We start from the raw sequence: 22,762 nt of genomic DNA on the forward strand, positions 1-22,762 counted from the left end.
GCCTATTTCTAAAAGATGCCCTTTTCTTTAAGGACCACATTTTGTTCTACAGCAGTACAACTCCACAGATTAGAACAAAAGTCCCCCATCTCAGAGCATCATAGCTCAATACAACTGTAAATGACTACTACCAAAGTAGTAGACATTCCCTTATTTTTGAGGTTTCAGACTGGCATCTCTAGTAGATTACCACAAAACTCAAGGTAATTGTTTCCTCCTCTATCACAGGATGGATGAATGAATGTCCCTGAAGTGAATACTTAAGAAGCAGTGGAGTAACTTCATCTGCAGTCTGTATGTCACATCCAGGTTAGGGTGGCTATTCTTGGGGCAAGCTTGATCATATCTAAGTTGCATTTACACTTCAGCTGAGCGGTATACTAGTTTATCTGGGTGAGTGACAAGTGTGAGTGAAAGCTGTACAACATCTTGATGAACAAATGATTTTTTATGAAGAGTTTAAAACCTGAGTACCATGCAGCTATCTTTGACAGCCCCAGAGTTAAAATAAAGTCCATACAGTGCAATCCTAGGCATGTGCATTTACTCCCAGGCAAACCTGAATTGGATTGCAACCTCAGATACAAGCAAAATATCCAGAGCCACTTCATAAAACTCTACAGTTCTTCCACAAAGCAACGAGAGGCCTAATAAACTTTCTTGTGGAACAGATGCAAATGAAAAGCTATTTGCCTCGAACTGCCAATATGGGTGCAATCCAAAACAAAAAAACTTCGTCTCTTTCTAGGCCCTCCTCTCACTTTTTAAAACCGAAGACCAGCAATGCATGCTCGTTTGCAAGTGTCAACCGTGACGGTCTACACGTAGGTTGACAAGCCGTTCCCTTACAAAAAGGCTTGATGGTGATGATGTTGTTGTTGATGATGATGATGTTGCTGCTGTTACACTTGAGGCCACCACAATATGCTTCCCCCAGCTGCCCTCCCAGACCAACCACGGAGCCGCAGGATACCCTGGGCCCTCCACGTTTGCGAAAGCCCCTTAGCTTTCCTCCCCACCCTCCCACCTACCCCGCTATGCCTACGATCCTAACACCGGCCCGGCGAGGGGGGGGGGGTCAACGGGGCCAGCATCCTCCCAAAGCGGCGCTCTTCCCCCAGACTCCTGTGGGGGCGAGGGACAGGATACCCTCCAGTCTCACGCGCAGAGACCCGTGCGCGCGCACACAAACGCACCCGCGCCCGGGCGAGCGCGCCCCTCAAGGCCACAAGGCGGGGGGGGGGGGGGTAAGGCGGCCGTCTAGGGTGGCGCCACCGCCGCCGCCTCCTCCTCCTCCTTCCCTGCTAACCTGCATGCCTCCTCCGTCCGCCTCCGCCTCGGTCCGCAGCCTCTTACTGAGGCCGCTGTCGGCTCCGTCGCCTCCGGGCATGGGCTGCTCCAGTTCGGGTTCCCGCTTGATCCCTCGCGGGGCTGGGACGCCGGGCACGAGCTGCTGGTGCTGGGCGCCGCCGTCCGCCATCCGAGCCGGACCCCCGGCCGCCCAAGCGGGAAGCGCAGCCGTCCTCGCCCCCTCGAAAGAGCCCGGCAGCAGCAGCTGGAGCTGGAGCGGCGCTGCTGAAGGCCCAGCCAGCCCGGTCCGGCCAGGACCAGCGGGAGACGAGGAGTAGGTGAAGGGGGCGCGCGGGACCGGCGCCTCTCCGGAGCCCGCGAGCGGGAGACCGAGGCTGCGCCCAAAGAGCGCGGCGGCGGCGCCGACTCGGGCCCGCCGGGCAGCGCCGAAAAGAACCGAGCAAAGGGAAGGCGAGAGAGAAGGCGCACCGACGCGCGAAGCGGTGCTGGCGGTAGGCGCAGCAGCAAGAGCCGTCTCCGCCGGAGACGTAGAGTGGGGAGAGAGGAGAAAGGAGAGGCCGAAGCCCCTCGGTAATTTTCGGAAACGCCGTATGGGAGCGAGGACGCGACTCGGAGCGACCCCCTCCCCTTTCCTCCTCTCTCCCCCGCTCGGCAATCTTCGGGAATGGGATGAGGTGGGCGGGGCCACGGCTCTAAGAAAGGGCGGGGCCTGGGAGAGGTCCTGGAGGGCTCGGACGTTTGAAGGCCTCTTGGCTGGGCGGGAGAAGGGAGGGCTTTGCCTGAGGGAGTCGGTTTTCCCTTAGACCCGGAGGGAAGGGAGGAAAGGGCCCCCCCAGTAATAAACGCCAGGAGAGGCTCGGCTTTCGGGTCGCCCCAGGTGCTGAAGTGCCCGAGCTCGTTTCCTCTGCTCTCGGAAACAACCGTTTGTGGATTTATTCCCAGCTGCTTGACAAGGAGCCCCGCGCTAGGAAATGGTGTTAGACGAGCTGCCTCGTTTAGAAAGGCGGCCTTCCTTCTCTCCAGGCCCGCAGCTGCTGCTGGTGAGGTTGGCGGCGGGGCTCTGTTTGAAAGAGAGGCTCTGTGTTTATTTCATCAGGGCTGAGGCCCGAGAGACGAAATAAATTACGCGCGACCCCAGTGTAACGAAACCATAAAGCGAACCCGTCAGGATAAACACAAACAAACAACGACTGAAAGGCAAAGCAAACCGTCGCCCACTAAAAAAAAAAAGAAAGCACTTAAAACGCCTGTGAAAATAAGTCAGCTTTAACATGGCGCTTAAATATCAGCTCCTGTGGTTGTTCCACAGATTGGGTGCCATCATGGAGAAAACACTCCTGCAGCACCATGGAGAAAGTGTCCTCTAACTGGGATGTGGATACAGGAGTGAGGAGCCCCAGGCCCACCCTTCTCCTATATCCAGCCCTTGGTAAGACTCTTCAGGCCACGTTGCTCACTGACTCTTGCTTTGTGCCATCCTTGTTGGTTTTGCCTAGCTGAAATTGGCCCTTGCACGAGTGTGCGTTGAAACTTAGCCCAGTGTACAAAGGTAAGATTTACTTTCATTGCTCCAGCCGCTTCTGCCTCTGGCCCTGCCCAACGCTGGGCTATGCCCCTACTCCTGGTTCAGGGGTGATGGGAATTGTAGTCCAAAAACAGTTGGGAGACCCAAGTTTGGATATTCCTGCCCTAGGGAATGTGGCCCTCAGACTGAAAAAAAGCCCCCCCACCCTGCAGTGAAGCTGCCTCCACAGATACTAAGGCACAGGCAAGCTGATATAGGAAGAGATGCTCCTTTGGGTATTTATTTAGATATAACAGTAGGTGCTTCCACATATTTTCTAAAAGGAGGCAGGGTTCCGCTGCAGAAGTTTGCTGGTTTGGGAGTCATTAATCCTAAACCCAGATTTGTACAGACTAAGGCTGCAGTGTTTCCTAAAGACTTTTAAACAAGGAGGTCAGTGGGATTTACTTAAAAGCAGACATGATTAGGGTTGCGCTTTGCATATGCCCAAAGACACTCCCGCTATTATTTATTACAACTCCCCCCGCCCTTATTTGCACTCCAACACTGGGAGCTAAGCCCAGGGGAAGACAATTCCACATGCACATAAAGAGCAAAAGGGAAGTGTGCACCATGTTAAAAAATGGAGATCTGCTTGTGGTGAACCATGGTTGATAGAGGCCCTTGGGGAAATATTTGCCATTAGATGATGGATGATGGATGGCAAGCAGCGGGCTTCTCATTCCAGGACTACCTGTAGCCCTTTTCCTAAGCAGCTTAGCTGTGCTGCCCCTCTAGCCATGCTGTCATATGCTGTGAAAGCTGAGCCTACTTCTCTCACCTTTGTCTCTTCTTACCATTCTCTCATTGCTTCTGCCTTTGTCCCGCTTCTCCTTTGCATCAGATTACTGGACAGAGCTGACAAACACTGCTTGCTCTTGAGATCTCTTGGTTGCCCTCACCTTGTCCAGATCTTGTCTCCGGGTTCATGTCCCTGGGCGCTTCTGATCCTACAGCGACTGGGCTAGAACTATGGGCACAAACTGCATGTGACTTGGATCTTATGCAACAGCCGAATAACACCTGTGCAATAATTGCAGTAAAAGCATCGTCGGGGGGGGAGCAAGTTTGAAACATGCTGCTTTTAAGTCTATGCCATTTGTCTTATCATTAATAGGTAAAAGTATAATCCTTACAGACAGATGCAACCTTGAAGAAAAACATGCCACATTACTTTTGCTGGATCTTTTTTTTTTAAAGGAAACATTTTGGTATCTTTAAAATGCAGAAATTCGTTTTTTTAAAAGATATTTATTAAAATTTTACAAAAAAAGAAGAACATAGGTAATAGAAAAATAATACAGACATACAGCAAAAAGAAATACATCTAAAAAGAAAAAGAAAGAAAAAACAATAGAAACATTAGAAAGAAAGAAAAATCCAATTTTTCACTTCATAATTCTATAACCCTCTTTCTTGACTTCCTCACATCTCCCTTTTTTGTGTTCCCCTTTACACAATCAAGTTCAGCAAATCCTTGCCCTCTTTCAAACCTCATTTATAATTATATGTTTCAGCCTATTATGTCTCCAGTTTTTCTTCTCTTTTCACATCAATTTTTGCCTATTCTTTATAACTTAATCCCTTGTACCACTATATACATCTGACATAATATTACTCTGGTCTTTCCCCCTTTCCCTTTTGATCATCTTTGCATACTCCTTTTAACCATGTCACTTAAAATGCAGAAATTCAATAACATCTGTGCCAGGTACAGTTACAAAAGCACAATTCACAGTCACTGTTGTAAGTTCTCCATTTTCCTGTCCCAAAGGTGTAATGGCAAATATAGTAACTGTCAAACAGCCTCCTTAACCTGGTGATTCCAGATGATTAATTTGTAGTAAACAAGAAAATGGTCTGTTTTCAAATGGCTTAATTAACCTCCAGTATCTTTTTTTTGTTTTTTGTTAAAGTTCAGATTTTATGAAGAGTTTGATGAGCAACCACAATGACATTTGTCTACTTCCTGAGTGGTTAGAGTCAGTTTGCAACCCCATGAGATGCATGAGTAATACAACTTGCCATATACAGCTTTGCTTGAAATTACATATCTTTGGCAATCACATTTAGCTTTGGCAGAATTTTTCTGTGTTCCTCATTATGCCATCAGGCTTTGATGCCTGTACTCCCTGAGGCAGGAAATGTGTTGGCTGTGACCTTTTTCATTCAAACTGCCCATTCCACATATTTAATTATCAGTAGTAGTTTTGTTGTGAAATATTAGGCAGAACGTTTGTCTTACAGTGTGAATTTTTGAAGGTGTGAGCACTCAGAAGTGGCACCCAATTTACAGAGACTTTGGCCAGAGCACTTCAAAGTAAAAGACAGCAGCACTAGACTGGTTTTTCAAGAAAAATATTTTTATTTTGTTTAAAAAAACAAACCACTATATACCACTTGATTGTAGAAAAAACCTAAAATCTCTTTATTTAAATCGAAGTTGATATTTTTTTCTGTAGGAACCCAGGGTTTTTTTTCCTTTATTCATGTAAAAATAGGGTCGAACAGCATGTGATATGAACGCTTTCTTTAAAAAAAAGTTAATCTAGCCACTTTCATTTTGAAGAAAAAAGCAGCCTTGTGGCTCTGATCCAGAACGTGCTCTCAATCTAGATTGGGGCTTGTTCCAATTTACTGCTTGAAATCACCCACACAAAATTATTTGCACCACAAGGTGATCTTTTCTGCAGATTACATGTTCAGTAGTAAACAGCAGTCATTGAAGACGCAATTTTAAGCAGAATTTTAAAAAATTGTTTTTAATGGCTATTGTATAATACATTTTGTCAGTAGTATTCTAATTGCAGTGTATTTGATGGGGAAATTATTCTGTCTGGTCAGGTAGAAGTTGGCTTAACTGTCTCTGGGAGACCTTAACTGACAGCTGAGGATGGGTTGGAGATAGAACTCTCATTATACCAAAGAAGGATAGAAAGTATCCATATTTTGATTGGTCACCACCACAGATTTGGAATTTTCAGTTAGATTGTGTGATTGGTTGGGGCTTGACTAAAGTCAGAAGAAATGAATATTTGATGGAACTAGTCAGTCACGGTCACCCCATGTTGTTTGGAGAGTGTCTGTTTGTTGTTAGTAGGTGTTTTTGGTAGAAAGACAGTAAAAGGATGTAAGACAGTAAGAGGAAGAAGACTGAGGAAGAAGAAAGAAGACCTGAGATGAAGGCATAGTGGCTTGGTGACTAAAGACTTTCTGGGGTAGTGAAATCACTTGGTTTAGGCTTAAGATGATGAGAGAAAAACCTGTCCACAATACTCAAGGAGTGCTTGGCTCTGATTTCTGGTAGGAGAGCCAGAGGAAGATTCCAGGATTGTAGAAATGGTTAAACAGAGGAAGTGACTGGCCCAAGGTTGTCTAGTGGCCTACCTGGCGGCAAGTCAGTATGTCAAGTCCAAAGTTCAAAGACCAGGGGTCAAGCCACAAAACCAAAGTCCAGAGTCCAGCAGTCAGGATACAGTGCCGAGTCAAGCCAAAAGCACAGCCCTGTAGAGGTCCAGGAGCATCCCAGCCAAGGTCCACCAATATGGGCAGTTGAGCAGACACAGCGCCTCAGCTCTGCTTCCCTTTTGCACTTTGCCTGCTGCTTGCAGCATCTGGGCTTGATAAGGAATGTGATGCTCACCTGCCCCAAGCCTAATCCAGATGAGAAATCACACACCTCATCCCAGAGCTAGTGAACCACACTTGACCAGCTTGGGAGGTGGGCTGTGGCCGTTGCCTGGCCTCAGCCTCCTGGAGCACCCCTCTTGCTGCTCTCTATGCCTCAGATGTTGCAGCTGACATTTTAGTTGGTCCAAAAAACACCAGCGAGTAACCAAGTCTGGTCCAAATATGGAAAACAACATTATGTCTCAGGCCCACTTCTGTTTCCCATTCCGTTCAAGTAGCTCACTAGGTGTTTGCCTTCTCCCTTCTTCAGTGTGTCCCCTCTCTACTCCTTCCTTGCAAAATGTTTGCGCCTCTTCCATAGACACAATTTTTATAAGCATATCATGTTCATGTGTGTGTGTAATCATTAGCACTGCAGTGGGACTCCAGCTCTTCTCCTTGGGGAGGGGGTTTCCACATGCAAGCCCTCTAACCCCTGGGCTATGGGGTGACCTAGCTGTTGATCTGAATGATCTTCATTCCTTACCTTTTGGCTGTGGGTCTGCCAAAAATCTCTGTTTGATCTGTCAGGGGTATTTGAAACCTTGTCTAAGAAGAACCTAGAAGCTTGTCCCTACAAGAGTCATTTGCTGCCATCCCAATCTCTGAGCCATGAAATGAAAATGTTTGTGTGTGTGTGTGTGTGTGTGTGTGTGTGTGTAAGTAAGAGAGAGAGAGTATAGTTATACAAGTCCATCCTTAGATACATGAATCTGAGGTTTAATTTACAAAAAAATAAAAATATCAGTTGCTTTACTACCTGCAATTTCAAAAGAGAACCTAGCTAAAAGTTCAGTTCCATTTCTTTGCTGTAGTTTCAGATTTAAGTTCAGAGGCTTTCAGACTGTGGACTGCCAGTGGTCTATGGGTTTCATTCAGGTGGTTTATGGCATATATGTAAAAATATAATTAGAAGTCATAAAGCATCTAACACAGTGCATTACACTTGCTTACTACAACAGGCAGGGTGAGAGATGGGAGGACAGTCTGTACATATTAGGTGATGGATTCCCCCCCCCCCATTTCTTGCTGCAGGGTTGTTGTTTTTCTAAATATCCAATCCCATTCATTGGTATTTAGTTATTTTATAGCATATTTATGACCACATACCCAGTGTTGTTTTGGAATTCTAAGAAACAGACAAAGCCTGAGATTATAAGCAGTGCAGTTTTGAAAGGTTCCCTCTGGCATCTTGCTTCATAATGGCATCTAGCTGTATCCAAATATCAAAAACCTACTCTGTGATATCAGGAACCATCATGCAAAATTTGGTTGCAATATCTTCAGATCCAGATGCATAGCAAACAAAAAACTTTTCAAAATACATACAATTTCTTTTTTTATTAATGTTCATTGCTTTGGGAGTATTTAGACTGAAAAGTATTATATCAATAAATCAAAATAACTTCAAATCTATTTCCTTATCAGTAAGCATATATACCATGCAAATACACTTCTGATGTGTGTACAAATTGTGACAGACCTGGGCTCTTTCATGTTTTACTACTACTACTATGGTAAAGATTATTAGCAACCTAAATACATCTTAAGCAGATGCTGTATGAATGGCCTCAAGCCTCAAACACCATGTTTTTGAAGCTGTTCTTTCCCTAGCATTAACCCCCTAAAAAGACTTGTTAGTAGAGGTGTCCAAGAGCTCTACTTTTCTTTCTCAAAGGATGAATAACACACTTGACTTTTCAGACATCGCAGTACCAAGTTAGGAATCCATTCCCAGCTATTAAAATATGAGCCAAAGACTTCGTGGTTCCTTAGTGAGTCAGGCAACATTTTCTTTGAGGACTTTCATGTTGCTTTGCTCCCAAGTGCCAGACTTCGTTTATATGGTTCTGAAGGACTGCTTGGAACATTTTTGTTTCTCTTGGCAATTTTCCTCATGACAGAATATGATATTCCTCTTTCTATGTTTGTAACCAGCCTAGGGAAATTTTAATGGGGCTCGGTAATAAAGATTTAGATTGGGACACCCTCCATCAGCCCAGCCAGCATGGAAAGTAATCAAAAATGGAGTGGTGTTGTTGTTTAGTCGTGTCCGACTCTTCATGACCCCATGGGCCAGAGCACACCAGGCACTGCTGTCTTCCACTGCCTCCAGCAGTTTGGTCAAACTCATGTTGGTAGCTTTGAGAACATTGTCCCACCATCTCGTCCTCTGTTATTGCCTTTTCCTTGTGCCCTCAATCTTTCCCAACATCAGGGTCTTTTCCAGGGAATCTTCTCTTCTCATGAGGTGGCCAAAGTATTGGAGCCTCAGCTTCAGGATCTGTCCTTCCAGTGAGCACTCAGGGCTGGTTTCCTTAAGAATGGATAGGTTTGATCTTCTTGCAGTCCATGGGGCTCTCAAGAGTCTCCTCCAGCACCATAATTCAAAAGCATCAATTCTTCGGCAATCAGCCTTCATGATGGGAGTAGTTCAACAAAATAGGCAGGACACATTGGCTACTTCTGCATTTCTCCTATTTGTCCACTGTTAGTATGTGATCTGTTCCCCAACTAAGGTGCATGAGGAATGGCTGAGGAATTGGGTATGTTTAGGCTGGTAAAGAGAAGACTGAGAGGAGATATAATAGGCATCTTCAAATATCTAAAAGGCTGTCACATGGAAGCTTGTTTTCTCCTGCTCTGGAGGCCAGGATCCAAACCAATAGATTCAAGGTAAAAGAAAGGTGATTCCAATTACACATCAGGAGGAAGAACTTCCTGACAGTAAGAGCTCTTCAACGATAGAACAGAGTCCCACACTAAGTGGTGGGTTCTTCCTTGGAGGCTTTTAAGCAGAGGTTGGATGGCCATCTGTCACATGATCTAGTCGAGTCCTGTATTGCAGAGCATTGGACTAGATGACTCTCAGGGTTCCTTCCAACTCTACAGTTCTAGGATTCCAAGCAGGAGCTCAACCCAATTGCCCATTCGCTGTCAGCTGCCAAATACTAAAAATATTCAGAGGCAGGACAAACTGGAGGGTGTTATAGACAAGGCAGAGAGGGATAAATCTTACAATGTTACCTCAGACCCCAAACTCACAAGATGGATGTAGAACCTTTGGAGATTAAAAGGCAAGAGTAAGCTGGTCTTCCATAGACATATGAAGGCAGCCCTGTTTTGGAAAGCTTTTAATGTCTGATGTTTTGTTTTGTTCCTTTATAGTTTGTTGGAAGCTGCCCATAGTGGCTGGGGTAAAAATAAATTTTCATCATCTTGATAGACACACCTGAGAGCCTCTAATGCCAACATCTGTGCTCTTAGGTGCAGCTCTAAGATACTGCCCAGCTTAAGGCTCCTGATTATATAATTAACATAGAAGAAGAAGTGTTTGGATTTGATATCTCACTTTATCACTACCCTGAGGAGTCTTAAAGCGGCTCACAATCTCCTTTCCCTTCCTCCCCCCACAACAAACACTCTGTGAGGTGAGTGAGGATGAGAGACTTCAGAGAATTGTGACTAGCCCAGGGTCACCCAGCAGCTGCATGTGGAGGAGCGGGGAAGTGAACCCTGTTCACCAGATTACGAGTCCACCGCTCTTAACCACTACACCACACTGGCTCTCAGGTCAGGAGGACTGAGAACTTATAAGTTTTTACTTATAAAGTCAAATAAATCCACAAATAAATGCAGAGATGCGGATGTGCAATCTCCCAGGGTTCTAGGTGCTAACGCAGGTTCTGTTTCCTTAGAATGAAGGACAGCAGAGACTGTGGTGTCTTCAGGAGGCATGGTTTGATTTGCACAAGTACAACCCGAGCAGAGGATCCACGACCCAACAGATCTTGCTTCTCCATTAAGTCCTCCTTTTATTCTGTTGCAGTGCCAGAGGAAGGGGGAGCTGGGGTGGGGGCGAAGGTAAGAGATTGGAGGCCGGGACACATGATTAAGCGGTGTACAAATTAACCCAACAAAGCTTTGCAGCAGCCGTATCAGCATTTCAATGAGCCATTTGGATATCGGGGACTCTGACGTTGTGTACTGGAGGACCCCAAGCTGGAAGAAAATCCTTGCTCCCCAGAGAGATGCCAGCTCGGACAGCCCCCTGAGCTTCAACTACGAAGCCTACGAGAGTGACTCCGACTGTAGCTTCCTTGGGCAGAGACCTGCCTGCATGGCTGATGCCACACATTCTCACCCTTCCTCCCAGCGCAACTGACAGAGCTTCCCCCTCTTCCTCCGTACTTTCCCAAAATTGGATTGGAGAGCTCGCTAACTTCCCACGAAGCTGGAGAAAGTGATAGTTTTTGGGACTCCCCTAAGGAGGCAGGCGGTGGACAGAGCGAGACCACTTTGTCTAGACCCCGAGACCGCATCTGGATTTACTCAGTCCTGACTGGGTAGGTGGCAGCAGCCTAAGTGGTGATTGGCAGAAGGGGAGGGGGGCATATCAACCGCAGAATGGAACTGTTGTTTCAGTTATAGGTGCCTTGAGTTTTAATGTTTGGTTGTGTTTTTTATTTTTTTTTTTATAAATATTTATTAAAGTTTTTAAATATAAATGCACAAATAATAAACAGTCTTACTTCTCTCACAGACATAATTTCATCACTTCTTTGGGCTCCCTCACGTCTCCCGCTCCCATTTACATCGTTAAAAGTTTTTTCCAAACAAATTATCAACTTGTTTACAATCTCATGTCCACTCATTCAAATATAATCTAGCACTTCTTTCCAAAAAATTTTATATTTTCTTTAGTCTCACTTATCATCAAATTTCAAATCTAATTTAGTGGTGGCCAGTTTTTTATAATCTAGCATCCTTCTTAGCATTCAACCAAATTACAATGTTTTTGTAGATACTTCTTGAATTTCTCCCAGTCTTCCTCCGTCTTCTCTTCTCCCAGGTCACGGATTCTGCCAGTCATCTCGGCCAGTTGCATATAGTCCATCAGTTGCATCTGCCACTCTTCCAGTGTGGGTAGATCTTGAGTTTTCCAGTTTTTTGCGATGAGTATCCTTGCTGCCGTTGTTGCATACATAAAAAATGTTCGGTCCTTCTTTAACACCTTCTGGCCGACAATACCCAGAAGGAAGGCCTCTGGTTTCTTAGTGAAGGTATACTTAAATACCTTTTTCAACTCATTATATATCATTTCCCAGAAGACCTTCACCTTAGGGCATGTCCACCAGAGGTGAAAGAATGTTCCTTCGTTTTCTTTACATTTCCAACATTTATTATCAGACGAATGGTATATTTTGGCAAGTTTAACTGGGGTCATATACCATCTATATATCATTTTCATTACATTTTCCTTCAGAGCATTACATGCGGTGAAGTTCAGCCCAGTGGTCCACAACCTTTCCCAGTCCTCAAACATAATGTTATGCCCAATGTCCTGTGCCCATTTTATCATAGCCGATTTAACCATTTCGTCTTGTGTATTCCATTTTAACAGCAAGTTATACATTCTAGATAATACCTTAGTCTTTGGTTCTAACAATTCAGTTTCTAACTTCGATTTCTCCACCTGGAACCCTAACTTTTTATCATTTTTAAAAACTTCTTTAATCTGAGCATAATGTAACCAGTCTCGCACCTTATCCTTCATTTTCTCTAAACTCTGCAATTTCCAATTGTCTCCATCTTTTTCTAATATTTCCCAATATTTTGGCCATTTAGCCTCCATATTGGGTCTTTTTAGGGCCTTAGCCTCCAGAGGTGAGAGCCACCTTGGAGTTTTATTTTCCAGTAAGTCTTTGTATTTTGTCCAGACATTAAACACTGCTTTCCTGACAATATGGTTCTTAAAGGCCTTATTGATCTTAACTTTATCATACCATAAGTATGCATGCCAACCAAAAGCATTGTTAAAACCTTCCAGGTCCAACACATCAGTGTCTTCGAGAAGTAGCCAGTCTTTTAGCCAGCAAAAAGCTGCGGCTTCATAGTACAACTTTAAGTCTGGCAGGGCAAAGCCCCCTCTTTCTTTCGCATCTGTTAATATCTTAAACTTAATTCTGGGCTTTTTGCCCTGCCAGACAAATCTGGATATATCTTTCTGCCACTTCCGGAAGCACTCCGTTTTGTCCACAATCTGTAATGTTTGAAACAAAAACAACATTTTTGGCAATACATTCATCTTGATAGCAGCAATTCGGCCTAGCAAAGAAAGCTTCAATTTTGTCCAACTATCCAAGTCTCTCTTAATTTCAGACCAACATTTTTCATAATTATCCTTAAATAGACTCAGGTTTTTTGCTGTTATGTTTACCCCTAGGTATTTTACTTTTTTAACCATAGTTAGTTCTGTTTCTCTCTGAAACCTTTCCGACTCTATATCTGTCAATTTTTTTCCCAACACTTTAGTTTTCTGTTTATTTAATTTAAATCCTGCCACCCGACCAAAATCCTGTATCAGTTGTAATACTCTTTTCGTACTAGATTCTGGCTCCTGCAGAGTCAAAACTAGGTCATCTGCAAAAGCTTTCAGTTTATATTGTTTCGCTCCGACCTGAATCCCTTCCACCAACCGGTCCCCTCTGATCAAGTTCAAGAGCACCTCCAGAACCGAAATAAATAACAAAGGGGAAATCGGGCAGCCTTGTCGTGTTCCTTTTTCAATTTTGAACTCTTCTGTGACCACATTGTTAACTATTAGTTTAGCCTTTTGTTCTGAATATATTGCGTCAATCCCATTCTCAAACCCCCGTCCCACTCCCATTTCATTCAGATTTCCCTTCATAAATTTCCAAGAGATATTGTCAAAGGCCTTCTCCGCGTCTATAAAAATTAACACTGCTTTTGTATTTATATCTGTTTGCAAAAGTTCCAAAACGTCAATAATGTTCCTAGTATTTGCAAACATATGTCTGCCTGGGAGAAAGCCTGCCTGGTCTTTATGGATTACTTCATTAAGAACTCTTTTAAATCTACTTGCCAAAATGTCTGCAAATATTTTGTAATCCACATTCAGAAGGGAGATGGGACGATAGTTTTTAAGTTGTGTCTAATGTTTGGTTGTGTTTTTTAATTGCTCGTCTTTTGCATCTTTTCCTTGCAGGTTCCAAATATGTCCCCATTCAGCTCCCTCAGCAGCCTTTCCTCCCTGTCCTCCCTCGATTCGCTTTGGGACTCATTGAATGAGGTACGTAGCAGACAGAGCAGGAGGGAAGTCCTGCTGAGCTGCACAAGGGCAACCCTGAGGCTGGAGAGGGACCCATTCAGAGTCATAGTTACTTGTCATAGTTACTTGTGCTCATGCATTTCTACTCAGATACAAGCCTGTGTACCAAAGTTTTGATTTCCTGGAAAGGCTTTTGTGCAAATTGCTTGTCTTTTGCATCTTTTCCTCACAGGTGCCAAAAATTACCCCGTCCAGCTCCATCAGCTCCCTGAGTTCCCTGTCCTCCCTGGATTCGTTTTGGGGCTCATTGAATGAGGTACGTAGCAGACAGAGCAGAAGGGAAGCCCTGCTGAGCTGCACAAGGGCAACCCTGAGGCTGGGGAGGAGGAGGAGGAAGCCAGCCAGCTGGCCAGGCCACCTTCTGGACCGGTTGTGAGCAAGGGGGCAGACAGGCATGGGGCTGCTAAGGGCAGACTGTGCTTGTTGGCGCACTCGTTCTCATGGACCAGCCCCCCATGGCGTCAGGGCTGTAGGGTTTCCCTGGCTAGCGACTCAATGTGGGCAGGAGAGTTTGGCTTCTGAGTTCCTGTCTCATTCTGGGCTGCTCTCTCTCCTTTCTCCCCACCACCACTGCCACCACCTCTGGGGTCCTGTCTCTGCCAGAAGTCAGCCTCTGAATCCTTTGAAAAAGTGGCTGTCTCATTTTGGGCTGCTCTCTTTCTCCTCTTTCCCCACTACCACTGTCACCACCTCTGGGCTGGTTCCTCCATCCTGTCCGGGCCAACAGTCATCCTCTGAGGACGAAATATCCCATGACAAAGTGACAGAGGAGGAGGGAAGCCCAGGCATGGAAGCCAGAGTGGCCAAAAGAGATCCAAACAGAAGAGTGTAATTGGGAGCAGAGGATCTGTGCAAACCTTTCCCTTTCTGTTTTTCCACTTAGAAAACTAGCTGTGAGGCTGTGAAGATAAAGATCCTATGGGTAGAAAAGCAGCTAGAGACCTTGCTTTTGAGCAGAAAGGGAGGGGTGTGTGTGTGTGTGTGTGTGTGTGTGTGTGTTTTAGTGGCAGCAGTTCCCCGCTCCCCCATGTAAACTCTATAGAGAGGTGGATTCATTGGCACATTTGATGTCTGACAGGAATTGCCTACAATCAGGACACATTACAAGTTGAAAACAGTTCTGTTGCTTCAGCAGCAGCACCAGTGGAAGTGAAATTGACTGGTTTCTGACAATGGATAGCAAAACTCCAGCACTATTCACCATCTTCAATGAAGCCTGCTACAGTGAGACTATTTTGTTTGAAGGGAATGCCTACAGTACCTTTCATATGTCCATAGCACTTCCTGCAGATTGATCACTGAATGGCTTGAGAGTTGAAGAAACAGTGATAAGCAATAATATTGGAACCCCATTCGTCTGTTGGCATGTCAAGTTAGAAACCAGATACCCTCGGTCCTACTTTCTTTTTCTTGGAGGAGGATGGGAAGAACAGTGGGCTGGTCCCCAGTGTGAATTGCTGGCCTTCAACTTCCATCACATCAAGCCAGCACAGCTGATGGTCAGGGATGATGGGAGCTGCATCTAAAGGGACACGGGCTGCCCACCACTGTATTGTTCTTCCCATGAGTCTCTGGTCAGGACAACCATGCGACTAATAGTTGAATATTAGAACTACTGGCTTTTCAGTGCCAGCTGGGCAGGCTCCTACTCCCTCTTGTTATGAGAGCTATGAGGCAGCCACTATGAGATTTGGGAGGACTGCTTGAAGGCCTTGGAAGACAGCCCCACAACATGGAGTAGTTATCAGAATTATACATCTGTTCTGAGCATGCTCAGAACTATTCTCTTGAAAGCCAGATCTCATAAGCTTTTAGCATGTTCTGTTCAGTGGAGAAGAAACGGAGTTTACTATTTTTTGTTCTGCTTAGCATTTGTTTTGTGACCTTGCTGGGGAGCAAGCTAGCAAGAGTGGACACAGTATGTGTCTTTCTATTTTTTAATTAATCACTTTGTATTTATTTTTGTGAATTGGATTGAGAGGAGAAATGGGTGAGTTGTGTATGCTGCAAGGATTTCCCTGCATTTACCCATGGAACACTGCAGCTGCTGCAGTGGAATGAGGGAGGGGGAGCACAGGTTGATTTGAGGCATGTGCAGTCCCAACACATTTCCAGAGAAGGTGTGTGAATTTACATCAGCACCAGTTCTGAAGTTGTTGCTAAGCTCCCTTTCACGTAATAGCTGTAGCCACACAAGTGCTTACGTTTTCAGCATACCTTCTATCCCCCTGCCTTAACATTTTTAAAGGAACTTAAGCAGTAAGCAGCATATTCCCTTCAAGGTTAACTGCTTTTGCTTGAATACTGCTTCAGATTCATCCTCAGCTAGGCTCATATAATCATACTTTTTTTTTTTTTTTTAATAATATTTATTAAAGTTTTCCAATTAATTACAAATTAATAAAACATCCAATTTCAAATCTTTTTCCAATTACATCCCTTCAGGACTTCCCCTTCCCTCCCCCCTTGTATTCCCAATCTCTCAAATAATCTCAACAAGTTCTTCTCCTCAATTCAAACTTGTTATCCTTAACCCAAATTTTTTTTAAAAAAAACATTATTTTCCATTCCCCTAAAATCGGCTTATTCCCACATTTCCCACCCCCCCTTTTCCCGGTTGCGTTCCCAATGTTCCTCAATGTCCGATATTTCCACGTCTCTCTAAATCATAGTCCTTTGCCAGTCCTCTTTAGTTTCGAATGTCCAATCATGGAAGGATTCTGTCTCAAAGAGAGGCCCATTTTTTCCATCCAGATTTTTATATCCAGGAGTAAAAAACTCCAAATTATAATCCTTAAGCTTGTCAAATCTGGATGTCCCAAATGTCCCCACTTTTAACTTGGTCCAATTCTTGTTATTTTGTTGTTCTTATTGATCACACTCCTCTTTCTATTTCTTTCTGTCCCTGTTTTCCTGCACAAATGTCCTAATTCCAAAAGTTAGTTCCTTTGCAGAGGCTTGTTATTCAGAAACAAAACATTACGTCAAGTTCCTTTCATTCCACAACAGATGATTCCATTGTCTTCTTCGGTGTAGTAGCCTCTGTAGTCATAATAATGTTCCATTTCTGCAGTTTCCCAGGAGATAAACAGTTCAGTTCCAATTTCCAGCTAAAACTTGTAATGTCCCTCGGCTCCTCTAGGTGGATTGCAAAAGCTGAGTTCTCTTCCAGATCACATCCATTAGCCCTAGTAACTTTGTAATCCTTATTTAAAACAATTTGTATTCAATTTATAACAAATATAACCAGCAAAGTCCTTGTAACATAGTCTCTATCATATTTTCCGCTTTGACAGCTCTTTGACAGCTGTCAAAACTTGCCTTTCTCCTCTCCAAACTCCGTCATCGATCGCTCCCGGGGTTCCAGGGGGGGTTGTTTTTAAGTCCGAATTCTACTTTCCTCCTCCAGCTCAATCTCATATTCTTCACTCGTGAGGTTAAAAACTTGCCAAAATGATGTTACTCCGATCTTAGTTATCAGATCCTTTGCTTTGACCCTTCTACAATGGAGGGGGTGGCTGACTTCCTTTTTTGCGCCTCCCCCGCTCGCTCCGAAATTTTTAAAATTTTTGTCCCTCTTTTTAATCCAAGTTCCAATTACTTACAGGTTGTTCTTTTAGGTCCGAATTTTCAAAGGAAGAAGCCAGCGCTCTCCGCCGAATGGCATGCGGCTTCGCACGGCAGGGATAGCAGAGGACTCAAAACACCACGCTTCTCCCCGGCACCCGATCCGTAGCCTTTAAAAAGGCTCCTTCACGAGTCGGGAGGGCGCTAATGGTGTCAGCCGAGTCTCCATGTCCACGGCCCCCGTGGCCGTGGTTTTTAAGGGTCCCCGCATCGCCGGTGCGGTAGGACCCAGCCCCTGCCGTGCAGGCTCCCTCCGGAGCTCGGAGGGAGTCCGCCATTCGGCGATGGCGCCGACCCGGAAGTCGGCTCATATAATCATACTAACCACATTAAAGTAGGTATCAAAGCTCTGATTCTTCATTGGTCTTTGTGCCACTTAATGACTCAATGTAGGCTACTCAGAAAAGCTGTCCAGTTAAAAGTAGATTATTATATTGTAGGCCCCTTTTTAGAGTATCAGTTGAACAAGCCATCCAATACTAGTAGTATATCATCTATAAAATGATCCAATTGGTACATTAAAATGAAACTTCACCCAGCACCTAGTGTTGGGTGAAGGGTATTGAATGCTATCAGGCTGCAAGTTGATCTATGAAGCTACATCACTTGAATTTCAATTTCCCCTTTAGCCATCTGCTGGGGAAGTTTGAAGAACAGCACATTTTTACTGAAAGCTTGACATTCATCTCTTACAGCAGAGCTACATATTCAGATTAATTACATGATACTTACTGTCTGACTGGAATTGTACCACTAAAATGCAGATAGGTTGCTGTATAATTAAATGCTTTCATATAAACTCCCTACACAAAGGAAACAGGCACATTGGACTGACAAGCTAGCCTTCTACAGCAGGGGTTGGCAAGGCTTACCGGGCATGGGCCGGATTACTCCTGTGGAGATCCTCTGTGGGCCAGGCCAGCGCAGCATGCCGGAAATCGCTTCTGCACATGCCCAGATGCCAAAAATTGCGCCTGCGCAGAAGCGATTTCCGGGGCTGTGGAAGAGAGTCCCCGCACCATGCCAGTTTAGCGCAGCACATGGGGTGCTCACCGAGCAGGCGGCTCGGTTCGGGGGCGGCTTGTGGGCCGCTTAAACGGCCTCCCTGGGCTGCTTCTGGCCCATGGGCCTTAGGTTGCCGATCCCTGTTCTACAGGAAAGGTATAAAAATTGCTCATGCAGATTTGGGATTTTTGTACCTTCATGAAAAGAAAAGTCTGAAGATGGCTAGTTCACATCAAGTTCACTCATTCCCTGCTCTCCAATATAGCTCCATCCCCAATAGACAGATCTCTGCTGATGACAGATGGTTTCAAAACAGTAACTTGGCACTGCAAAAAGTTTCTTATTAACAATATATATCCCCTACTTCTTGTGCTGGGTTCTCCAGTGCTAGACATCCAACAGGGCAGCTCCATAGCATTCAGGCACATGGTACATAAGCATACACAGAAGACTGCAGCACATGGACAATCTTTATTGTTAGAGGAGCACCGGTAATCCATTACTGACTGTAGTGGAGTCACCGCAGAGGCACATGCTAAGGCACTTATTGTATAAAAAAGTTTGCAGATTTATTTGTGACAGCAACCAGGACTGGAGACTCTCACAGTGGAGAGCACTAACCATACAGTATAGGGTAATCTTATTTTAATTTGTCATTTGCTCATAAGTCTAAATGCAGCATATACAATATGGTTAAGTATACAGGTAAATCCAGCAACCAGTGTACAGTGTAGAAAAGTAAAGATTATCTATATAACCGCAGTCCCCATAGAAAGGCAGTGATAAAGACCTTTATTTTTCTTAATTACTTATAAACGAGAGATACAAAGGCCTTCAATGTATAATCTGTGCAGATTAAAATGCTTTTTTCTTTAATATACTCTTAGTCACTGTGCAGAATAACTAAACCCATCCCCGATTACAGAGCTGGATGCTTGGACATCACAATAAAGGACTTTGTTCACACTCCATTCAAAACCCACTAGATACTGTCTGTTACCATTAAATATATTTGGTCCCGAATAGATTCTCCAGCAAGCACACAGGAAAAAACTGCTGCTTCCTTGGTCTGCCACTAACACACCTCTGAGACACAACGCAACACAGACACCATTGCACTTCAGATCTGTCCAGACATTAGCAAAAAGAGGGCCAACTTAAAACTCCCTTCTAGGAAAAACTTCCCAAGACTGTATGGTCTTTGAAGACATTTAGGAGTCATGTTGGGAACACTTGTTTTTCCTGTTCAACATGACTCCCAAACTGGCTAAGTGAGTAGACCGAGTAGACCAAGGAGGTTGGAAATGTGAGGTCACTGAACATGATTGCCAAAAGCAAACAAGAGGAAGGGGGCGGGACAAATTCCCTGCATCTATCACAAACTCGTTATTGGAAGAAAATAGTTGATTTACAGCAACGAAAAGGAGTCACCCCACCCCCACCCCTCAAACTATGTAAATTCCCCAGCAGCCATGGCAAGGACAATGAATGCTACAGGCCTCTGTAGCTCCCAGACTCTGATTGGGCTGCAGACTCTTTGGCATTCAATACAAAAGAGCTTGGAAGCTGGGAGGGACAACACTAACGTCATGGCTCCAGATATTCAAGGGAACGTTTCAATAGATGTGCTCCACTTCCCCCGGCAGGTTTTAGAAGGGTTTGCAGAAGTCCACTGGACAAAGGGAGGGTGGGTCACTTCATCATGTGTGACCCGGATCCACAAGGCAGCTCTATTCAGTAGCTTTGGCATCTCCAGCATCAGCCTTGCCATCCACTTCCTCATCAGATACTTCACCTGCACCCTTCCTGCCAATCCGGCGTGTCACTACAAATGGCATGTCTCCCCGCCTGTTGAAGAGAGTAAAAGTGTCATGCAGTGTGGAAATTGGCATTTCATCTTTGAGTAATGTGTACATCCATGCATTCAGGAAATATGGCAAGAGGGCATCTTACCTGAGTTTGCTCTTCAGCGAGCTGACCTCACGGTTCATGGCATCAGCCGTTTCAGTGACATCTTCTAGTTCCCGCTGCAGCTTTCTACGAGCTGCATTGGCTCGCTGTGCCTCTTCTTCTGCCTCCTCCAGCTGGCGTTTAAGTTGCTTCAAACGGACATTCACCTTGTCTGCCTGCAAAGCAGAAAAAGGAGCTTTCTCAACACTTGTTCATTCACTCATGAACATGGGAACCAACTTGGAATTTTTAATCTGAACTACATGGATTACAGTACCTAGCAGCCCTAGCTCCTTAAAACCTAGTTTCCACAATCTGGAACCTTGTGAAGTTTGTGCCATTCTGCAGCTATGCAACCTATGATTAGAGTTTTCTTCCATCTTTCTAAGAGAAGCAGTCTGAGCCAACATTTGGGAGTTAAGCAATCTTGAAGCTGGAAATTCTCTAGGCTGGCACTGAAATGTCCATTACCAGCCATCAGGACGTGTGACATTCATTGCTAGATGGGTGGAAATTTTATTGATGTAGAGACTCTTGCAGCCTCCAGCAAAAAGGGTAGAGAACAGAAGACACTGGCAGCGCCCTAAAAGCTTGCTAACAGCTCCAACAGTGTTGATGGGATTGCAGGGTAGCAGCTTCCTGCCACACAGTTCATATTACCAAATGCCAATCCTCAACACGGCACATACCTGATCCTTGTACTGCTCAGCATTACGCCTCTCATCCTCCACTTGCAGGACAACATCCTTCAGCCTCTTCTCAGTACGTCGCACCTGCTTGCTGGCAGCCTGGCGCTCCCTGTAAGGAAAGTACCACATCAGATCGATGGAAGAATTCAGAAGTAGCCCAAGCTTCCATGTTTGGAGACATTCCTAGATTCCATGCAAAGGAGATAACTTGCAGAAGGAAAGTGGTAAGAGTGAGCCACTCGCAATTTCCTATGACGAAAGAATAATGTCAACGTACTGTGCTGCTGGCACCAAAGCTTTCAAGGCCAAGATGGAGTATTTTGAGAGCACCATGAGCCTGGACTAAGTTAAACAGAAAATGGGTCACTAAGCAGGTATCCTATGGGCACGGTCTGCAGTCTGAGCCAAGTGCCTGTCAAAGTCAGGAGAGCTGTTGGGTTACATGGGACTAATTTGTGCCAATCGCATTTCAGGTTAAAATGAATTCGTATGACACAACCTTCCACAAGCAGTAACTGTAGAGACAGAAGATGCATTGTAGCTGATTATGCACTTCAGTCGCTGTTTGGCTGTTTTACCTTTTATTCAGAAGGTTATGATGCCTCTAGAGAAGGATTTAAGTGTGCAAGATTTACTAGGCACTCTAGAGAAGATTGAGCAATCACAGGCACCATTGATAATGCATGTGTGATCCTTGAAAGTACTTGCTAAGAGCTGCATGTGACCTGGCCTTATAAAGAAACAGAGGTCAAGAAATACTTCAGTTCAGATTTCCTCACCCAAGTTAATGACAATACTTCACAGATTTTTTTTATGACTGCACCCATACATCAAGATGTAGGATGAATGCATGACAGATCACAAGCACCTACTTTGTCTCAGCATCCAGCTGTTCTTCCAGTTGTGCTATCTTTGCTTCCAGCGCAGTAATAGAAGACTTGTATTTTGACTTCACAGCACTCTCCATTTCCTGAAGCTTGGCCTTAAGTTCCTTGTTCTGACGCTCAAACTGCTGGCGAGCATTTTCATTCTTCTGGGCATTACTACGCTCTGCATTCAGGTCTGTGTTTATCTGGTCAATCTGGGGAAGATAATAAGAAATTTGTTAAAGTCATGGCTAGTTTCTGAATACAGTCTGAAGTTTTCATATCTAATCTCTGCCTTGCTTTCCATCTTCTGTTTGTTTCCTTTGCTCTATAATCTTCGCATTCAAAATGTAATTCTGTAGGCAGGGCTTGTTCTCAACCTTAATAACTTCACAATGTCTAGTTTTTAGAAAGAATATTAGATTCATTAATCTACCTTTTCGTTTTAACAAGCAGGCATATTTCATTCTTGTAAGCAGCCTACACCAACAGTATCATCCCAAGTAGTCAATGCTCACCTTCTGGTATAATAGGAATAGGCAGCAAATTTCTTGGTCAGGAGTGGGGAAACTGGCTCATGGACCTAATTAGGCATGACATCCATGCTCACATGACACCTCTGACATAACATATGACATTTAATAATAATAATAATACAACGTCTGGGCAGCTTCTAACACATAAAAATAATAAAAATCAAACATTAATAGTAACAATCTGATACATTATTAAAAAGTCACAATAACTTTAAAATAAACAACAGAGGCTGATAAAGGTGTGGCTGCCATCACTTTTTGCAGGTGGTTTGCAATGGCTTGCAATGGGCTTAAAAGGAGAATCCCTTCCAAGTTGCCACATGATGGCATAATGTTGTCAGGTGATTGGCAGTGGTGTGGGCCTGCCCACTTGTCAAGGTGTGCCTGCAAGCAGGGGCGGGGGAAGATCCAAC

General features: G+C 44.5%; 2 protein-coding genes and 2 long non-coding RNA genes across 32 annotated transcripts in view; 1 reads left to right on the forward strand and 3 right to left on the reverse strand.

Moving 5' to 3' along the window:
* Positions 1 to 1,480, reverse strand: part of RBFOX2 (RNA binding fox-1 homolog 2) — a gene marked incomplete at its 5' end in the record, with an annotated part of 173,195 nt that extends 171,715 nt beyond the window's left edge. For all 21 annotated transcript variants that reach the window (XR_014160931.1, XR_014160932.1, XR_014160933.1 and 18 more), the window contains one exon: positions 1,310 to 1,480. Coding sequence is in view for 17 of the 21 variants with exons in the window: in XM_081879507.1 (XP_081735633.1) it covers positions 1,310 to 1,480 (171 nt within the window). The remainder of the gene's footprint in view (positions 1 to 1,309) is intronic.
* Positions 1,481 to 1,814: 334 nt separating this feature from the next.
* On the forward strand, positions 1,815 to 21,813 carry LOC309351717. Of its 8 annotated transcripts, none has more exons than XR_014160935.1 (5): positions 1,815 to 1,881; positions 10,478 to 10,890; positions 13,554 to 13,637; positions 13,849 to 13,932; positions 14,560 to 15,063. It is a non-coding gene; the product is annotated as an uncharacterized lncRNA (long non-coding RNA). The 8 variants fall into 8 exon arrangements; XR_014160938.1 differs by lacking the exon at positions 1,815 to 1,881 and having other exon boundaries at positions 8,170 to 10,890; positions 14,568 to 14,598; positions 14,755 to 15,063; XR_014160940.1 differs by lacking the exon at positions 1,815 to 1,881 and adding an exon at positions 21,419 to 21,813 and having other exon boundaries at positions 10,852 to 10,890; positions 14,560 to 14,637.
* Positions 13,591 to 14,551, reverse strand: LOC309351722. The gene is made up of 3 exons (XR_014160947.1): positions 14,367 to 14,551; positions 13,977 to 14,256; positions 13,591 to 13,675 (listed from the first exon to the last, which is right to left on the reverse strand). It is a non-coding gene; the product is annotated as an uncharacterized lncRNA (long non-coding RNA).
* The window catches only part of MYH9 (myosin heavy chain 9), an 85,820-nt gene continuing 81,818 nt past the window's right edge, over positions 18,761 to 22,762 (reverse strand). For both annotated transcript variants that reach the window (XM_081879452.1, XM_081879451.1), the window contains exons 38-41: positions 21,820 to 22,028; positions 20,948 to 21,056; positions 20,262 to 20,434; positions 18,761 to 20,156 (exon numbers count right to left, since the gene is read on the reverse strand). In XM_081879452.1, the coding sequence (XP_081735578.1) occupies positions 20,039 to 20,156; positions 20,262 to 20,434; positions 20,948 to 21,056; positions 21,820 to 22,028 (609 nt within the window). In that variant the 3' untranslated portion in view covers positions 18,761 to 20,038. The remainder of the gene's footprint in view (positions 20,157 to 20,261; positions 20,435 to 20,947; positions 21,057 to 21,819; positions 22,029 to 22,762) is intronic.

Source organism: Podarcis erhardii (assembly GCF_964252035.2).
Source record: "Podarcis erhardii genome assembly, chromosome: 10".
In the NCBI taxonomy this organism is placed as follows: Eukaryota; Metazoa; Chordata; class Lepidosauria; order Squamata; family Lacertidae; genus Podarcis; species Podarcis erhardii.